Below are 7,500 nucleotides of genomic sequence, written 5' to 3' on the forward strand. Positions count from 1 at the left end.
CACACACCCACACACACACACACACACACACACACACACACACACACACACACACACACACACGTTAATGACTAAACAGCTTTCTGAACTGTGAGCATTGTCCAGCTGTGAGCAGTGTGTGTGTGTGTGTGTGTGTGTGTGTGTGTGTGTGTGTGTGTGTGTGTGTGTGTGTGTGTGTGTGTGTGTGTAGAAGTGGAAGCGAGTGTGGTGTGTTCTCTACAGGGAGAGCTCCTGTTCTATTTCCAGACTCGAGTTCTTTGAATGTAAAGATGAAGGAAACGTGGAAAAGAACGACAAGAGTCTTCGAAGACAACAGGAACACAAGAAGGCACGACACACTCCGCTGTCACTCTACTCTCACTGAAGTGTCACTCTACCGTCACTCTGCTGTCACTCTGCTGTCACTCTACATCACTCTGCTGTCACTGTACATCACTCTGCTGTCACTCTACATCACTCTACTGTCACTCTGCTGTCACTCTACTGTCACTCTGCTGTTACTCTGCATCACTCTGCTGTCACTCTACTGTCACTCTGCTGTCACTTTACATCACTCTGCTGTCACTGTACATCACTCTGCTGTCACTCTACATCACTCTGCTGTCACTCTACATCACTCTGCTGTCACTCTGCTGTCACTCTACTGTCACTCTAATGTCACTCTACCGTTACTCTAATGTCACTCTACTGTCACTCTGCTGTCACTCTAATGTCACTCTGCTGTCACTCTACCGTCACTCTAATGTCACTCTGCTGTCACTCTACCGTCACTCTACCGTCACTCTGCTGTCACTCTACATCACTCTGCTGTCACTCTACATCACTCTGCTGTCACACTACCGTCACTCTGCTGTCACTCTACATCACTCTGCTGTTACTCTACATCACTCTGCTGTTACTCTACATCACTCTGCTGTCACTCTGCTGTCACTCTGCTGTCACTCTACATCACTCTGCTGTCATTCTACTGTCACTCTGCTGTCTCTCTACCGTCACTCTAATGTCACTCTGCTGTCACTCTGCTGCCACTCTAATGTCACTCTGCTGTCACTCTACCGTCACTCTAATGTCACTCTGCTGTCACTCTAATGTCACTCTAATGTCACTCTAATGTCACTCTGCTGTCACTCTGCTGTCACTCTACCGTCACTCTGCTGTCACTCTACATCACTCTGCTGTCACTCTGCTGTCACTCTGCTGTCACTGTACATCACTCTGCTGTCACTCTACTGTCACTCTGCTGTCACTCTACTGTCACTCTGCTGTCACTCTACCGTCACTCTGCTGTCACTCTACTGTCACTCTGCTGTCACTCTACCGTCACTCTGCTGTCACTGTACATCACTCTGCTGTCACTCTGCTGTCACTCTACTGTCACTCTGCTGTCACTCTACCGTCACTCTACTGTCACTCTGCTGTCACTGTACATCACTCTGCCATCACTCTGCTGTCACTCTACTGTCACTCTAATGTCACTCTACTGTCACTCTGCTGTCACTCTACATCACTCTGCTGTCACTCTGCTGTCACTCTACTGTCACTCTAATGTCACTCTACTGTCACTCTGCTGTCACTCTACCGTCACTCTGTCACTCTGCTGTCACTCTACTGTCACTCTGCTGTCACTCTGCTGTCACTCTACCGTCACTCTAATGTCACTGTACATCACTCTGCTGTCACTCTACTGTCACTCTAATGTCACTCTACTGTCACTCTGCTGTCACTCTGCTGTCACTCTACCGTCACTCTGCTGTCACTCTACATCACTCTGCTGTCACTCTGCTGTCACTCTACCGTCACTCTAATGTCACTCTACTGTCACTCTGCTGTCACTCTACTGTCACTCTGCTGTCACTCTGCTGTCACTCTACATCACTCTGCTGTCACTCTGCTGTCACTCTACTGTCACTCTAATGTCACTCTACTGTCACTCTGCTGTCACTCTGCTGTCACTCTACATCACTCTGCTGTCACTCTGCTGTCACTCTACATCACTCTACTGTCACTCTGCTGTCACTCTACCGTCACTCTACTGTCACTCTGCTGTCACTCTGCTGTCACTCTACATCACTCTACTGTCACTCTACCGTCACTCTACCGTCACTCTGCTGTCACTCTACATCACTCTGCTGTCACTCTACATCACTCTGCTGTCACACTACCGTCACTCTGCTGTCACTCTACATCACTCTGCTGTTACTCTACATCACTCTGCTGTTACTCTACATCACTCTGCTGTCACTCTGCTGTCACTCTGCTGTCACTCTACATCACTCTGCTGTCATTCTACTGTCACTCTGCTGTCTCTCTACCGTCACTCTAATGTCACTCTGCTGTCACTCTGCTGCCACTCTAATGTCACTCTGCTGTCACTCTACCGTCACTCTAATGTCACTCTGCTGTCACTCTAATGTCACTCTAATGTCACTCTAATGTCACTCTGCTGTCACTCTGCTGTCACTCTACCGTCACTCTGCTGTCACTCTACATCACTCTGCTGTCACTCTGCTGTCACTCTGCTGTCACTGTACATCACTCTGCTGTCACTCTACTGTCACTCTGCTGTCACTCTACTGTCACTCTGCTGTCACTCTACCGTCACTCTGCTGTCACTCTACTGTCACTCTGCTGACACTCTACCGTCACTCTGCTGTCACTGTACATCACTCTGCTGTCACTCTGCTGTCACTCTACTGTCACTCTGCTGTCACTCTACCGTCACTCTACTGTCACTCTGCTGTCACTGTACATCACTCTGCCATCACTCTGCTGTCACTCTACTGTCACTCTAATGTCACTCTACTGTCACTCTGCTGTCACTCTACATCACTCTGCTGTCACTCTGCTGTCACTCTACTGTCACTCTAATGTCACTCTACTGTCACTCTGCTGTCACTCTACCGTCACTCTGTCACTCTGCTGTCACTCTGCTGTCACTCTGCTGTCACTTTACCATCACTCTGCTGTCACTCTACTGTCACTCTGCTGACACTCTACCGTCACTCTGCTGTCACTGTACATCACTCTGCTGTCACTCTGCTGTCACTCTACTGTCACTCTGCTGTCACTCTACCGTCACTCTACTGTCACTCTGCTGTCACTGTACATCACTCTGCCATCACTCTGCTGTCACTCTACTGTCACTCTAATGTCACTCTACTGTCACTCTGCTGTCACTCTACATCACTCTGCTGTCACTCTGCTGTCACTCTACTGTCACTCTAATGTCACTCTACTGTCACTCTGCTGTCACTCTACCGTCACTCTGTCACTCTGCTGTCACTCTGCTGTCACTCTGCTGTCACTTTACCATCACTCTGCTGTCACTCTACTGTCACTCTGCTGTCACTCTGCTGTCACTCTACCATCACTCTAATGTCACTGTACATCACTCTGCTGTCACTCTACTGTCACTCTAATGTCACTCTACTGTCACTCTGCTGTCACTCTGCTGTCACTCTACCGTCACTCTGCTGTCACTCTACATCACTCTGCTGTCACTCTGCTGTCACTCTACCGTCACTCTAATGTCACTCTACTGTCACTCTGCTGTCACTCTACTGTCACTCTGCTGTCACTCTGCTGTCACTCTACATCACTCTGCTGTCACTCTACTGTCACTCTAATGTCACTCTACTGTCACTCTGCTGTCACTCTGCTGTCACTCTACATCACTCTGCTGTCACTCTGCTGTCACTCTACATCACTCTACTGTCACTCTGCTGTCACTCTACTGTCACTCTGCTGTCACTCTGCTGTCACTCTACCGTCACTCTGCTGTCACTCTACATCACTTTGCTGTCACTCTGCTGTCACTCTACTGTCACTCTGCTGTCACTCTGCTGTCACTCTACTGTCACTCTGCTGTCACTCTGCTGTCACTCTACCGTCACTCTGCTGTCACTCTGCTGTCACTCTGCTGTCACTCTAATGTCACTCTACTGTCACTCTGCTGTCACTCTAATGTCACTCTACTGTCACTCTGCTGTCACTCTGCTGTCACTCTACCGTCACTCTGCTGTCACTCTACATCACTCTGCTGTCACTCTGCTGTCACTCTACTGTCACTCTGCTGTCACTCTACCGTCACTCTACTGTCACTCTGCTGTCACTGTACATCACTCTGCCATCACTCTGCTGTCACTCTACTGTCACTCTAATGTCACTCTACTGTCACTCTGCTGTCACTCTACATCACTCTGCTGTCACTCTGCTGTCACTCTACTGTCACTCTAATGTCACTCTACTGTCACTCTGCTGTCACTCTACCGTCACTCTGTCACTCTGCTGTCACTCTGCTGTCACTCTGCTGTCACTTTACCATCACTCTGCTGTCACTCTACTGTCACTCTGCTGACACTCTACCGTCACTCTACCATCACTCTAATGTCACTGTACATCACTCTGCTGTCACTCTACTGTCACTCTAATGTCACTCTACTGTCACTCTGCTGTCACTCTGCTGTCACTCTACCGTCACTCTGCTGTCACTCTACATCACTCTGCTGTCACTCTGCTGTCACTCTACCGTCACTCTAATGTCACTCTACTGTCACTCTGCTGTCACTCTACTGTCACTCTGCTGTCACTCTGCTGTCACTCTACATCACTCTGCTGTCACTCTACTGTCACTCTAATGTCACTCTACTGTCACTCTGCTGTCACTCTGCTGTCACTCTACATCACTCTGCTGTCACTCTGCTGTCACTCTACATCACTCTACTGTCACTCTGCTGTCACTCTACTGTCACTCTGCTGTCACTCTGCTGTCACTCTACATCACTCTGCTGTCACTCTACATCACTTTGCTGTCACTCTGCTGTCACTCTACTGTCACTCTGCTGTCACTCTGCTGTCACTCTACTGTCACTCTGCTGTCACTCTGCTGTCACTCTACCGTCACTCTGCTGTCACTCTGCTGTCACTCTGCTGTCACTCTGCTGTCACTCTGCTGTCACTCTACCGTCACTCTGCTGTCACTCTGCTGTCACTCTGCTGTCACTCTGCTGTCACTCTACTGTCACTCTGCTGTCACTCTGCTGTCACTCTACCGTCACTCTGCTGTCACTCTACTGTCACTCTGCTGTCACTCTGCTGTCACTCTACCGTCACTCTGCTGTCACTCTACATCACTCTACTGTCACTCTGCTGTCACTCTACTGTCACTCTGCTGTCACTCTGCTGTCACTCTACCGTCACTCTGCTGTCACTCTACATCACTTTGCTGTCACTCTGCTGTCACTCTACTGTCACTCTGCTGTCACTCTGCTGTCACTCTACTGTCACTCTGCTGTCACTCTGCTGTCACTCTACCGTCACTCTGCTGTCACTCTGCTGTCACTCTGCTGTCACTCTGCTGTCACTCTACTGTCACTCTGCTGTCACTCTGCTGTCACTCTACCGTCACTCTGCTGTCACTCTACATCACTCTGCTGTCACTCTGCTGTCACTCTACCGTCACTCTAATGTCACTCTACTGTCACTCTGCTGTCACTCTACTGTCACTCTGCTGTCACTCTGCTGTCACTCTACATCACTCTGCTGTCACTCTGCTGTCACTCTACTGTCACTCTAATGTCACTCTACTGTCACTCTGCTGTCACTCTACATCACTGTGCTGTCACTCTGCTGTCACTCTACATCACTCTACTGTCACTCTGCTGTCACTCTACTGTCACTCTGCTGTCACTCTGCTGTCACTCTACCGTCACTCTGCTGTCACTCTACATCACTTTGCTGTCACTCTGCTGTCACTCTACTGTCACTCTACTGTCACTCTGCTGTCACTCTACTGTCACTCTGCTGTCACTCTGCTGTCACTCTACCGTCACTCTGCTGTCACTCTACATCACTCTGCTGTCACTCTGCTGTCACTCTGCTGTCACTCTACATCACTCTGCTGTCACTCTGCTGTCACTTTACCATCACTCTGCTGTCACTCTGCTGTCACTCTACCGTCACTTTAATGTCACTCTGCCGTCACTCTACTGTCACTCTGCTGTCACTCTGCTGGTGCTCTGGGGAGCTGTTGGGGGTCAAAGGTCAGGCTCAGGGAGCTGTGTTGGTGACACGTGAACCCAGTCTCAGGTCCACATATCTGACGTCTGGCTGTTGCCCCGGTAACGACCCCTTGGTCACCCAGGTGATCAGACTGGCCGACTGTATCCGGGTGACGGAGCTGGAAGTGGGCGGAGCTCCCAGAGACACCGGAAGCTTCCTGGTGGAGACAACGGACAAGATCTACGTCTTCGCCGCGGACAGGAGACAGCTGGACGACTGGACACACACGCTGTGTGAGGTCGCCTTCCCTGTGGGTACACACACACACGCACACACACACACGCGCGCACACACACACACACACGCACACACACACACACACACACACACACACACACACACACACACACACACCCCTCCGGTGACTCCTTGCTTCCGTTGACATGATTCTGAATCACACTTCCTGTTTTAGTTTAATGACGTCAAACAGCAGCAGATCAGAAGACTGCTGGATGTCAGTACACCGCAACAGCAACTACAGCAGCAACTACAACAGCAACAGCAACAGCAGCAACAGCAGCAACAGCAACAGCAGCAACAGCAACAGCAGCAACAGCAGCAACAGCAACAGCAGCAACAGCAACAGCAGCAACAACAACAGCAACAGCAGCAACAGCAACAAAAACAGCAGCAACAACAACCTTCACTTGCCTCTCACTTTTCATTCTGTCAGATTGTCTCAGTTCTAAAGAGCAGAAGAAAAAGGATAAAAACAAAAGTCAGTCGGAGCATCAGTCGCTGAGAGACTGTCATCCAGATGTGATCTGCTCCAGATGTGATCTGCTCCAGATGTGATCAGCTCCAGATGTGATCAGCTCCAGATGTGATCAGCTCCAGATGTGATCTGCTCCAGATGTGATCAGCTCCAGATGTGATCAGCTCCAGATGTGATCAGCTCCAGATGTGATCAGCTCCAGATGTGATCTGCTCCAGATGTGATCAGCTCCAGATGTGTTGCTGTCCAGGAGGAGGAAGCGGTTTTGACCGTCCTGCTGGAACCCAGTCGGGTCCGTCTGTTGGAGGGGCCAAGGGACAGAGCTCTGAGGACAGCCTGTGAGGACAGCCAGTGAGGACAGCCCCTCTGAGGACAGCCTGTGAGGACAGCCTGTGAGGACAGCCTGTGAGGACAGCCCCTCTGAGGACAGCCTGTGAGGACAGCCTGTGAGGACAGCATGTGAGGAGAGCCAGTGAGGACAGCCTGTGAGGACAGCCCCTCTGAGGACAGCATGTGAGGACAGCCCCTCTGAGGACAGCCTGAGAGGACAGCCTGTGAGGACAGCCTGTGAGAACAGCCCCTCTGAGGACAGCCTGTGAGGACAGCCTGTGAGGACAGTCCGTCCTCTGGACAGACGTCTCTGGTCCCTGCAGCTTTGAAGAAGGAAGCCGCAGAACGATCAGCAGTGGATCCAGACCTCGTCAGCAGAGATCCCAAAACCAGGA

At 50.5% G+C, this 7,500-nt stretch overlaps 1 protein-coding gene across 1 annotated transcript in view; it reads left to right on the plus strand.

The window, feature by feature from the left end:
• Window positions 1-7,500, plus strand: part of LOC115398828 (docking protein 2-like) — a 43,957-nt gene that overhangs the window by 24,102 nt on the left and 12,355 nt on the right. The window contains exons 4-5 of the mRNA XM_030105826.1: window positions 191-328; window positions 6,143-6,310. Coding sequence (XP_029961686.1) covers window positions 191-328; window positions 6,143-6,310 — 306 coding nt within the window. The remainder of the gene's footprint in view (window positions 1-190; window positions 329-6,142; window positions 6,311-7,500) is intronic.

This window comes from Salarias fasciatus, chromosome 12, assembly GCF_902148845.1.
Source record: "Salarias fasciatus chromosome 12, fSalaFa1.1, whole genome shotgun sequence".
NCBI lineage: Eukaryota > Metazoa > Chordata > Actinopteri > Blenniiformes > Blenniidae > Salarias > Salarias fasciatus.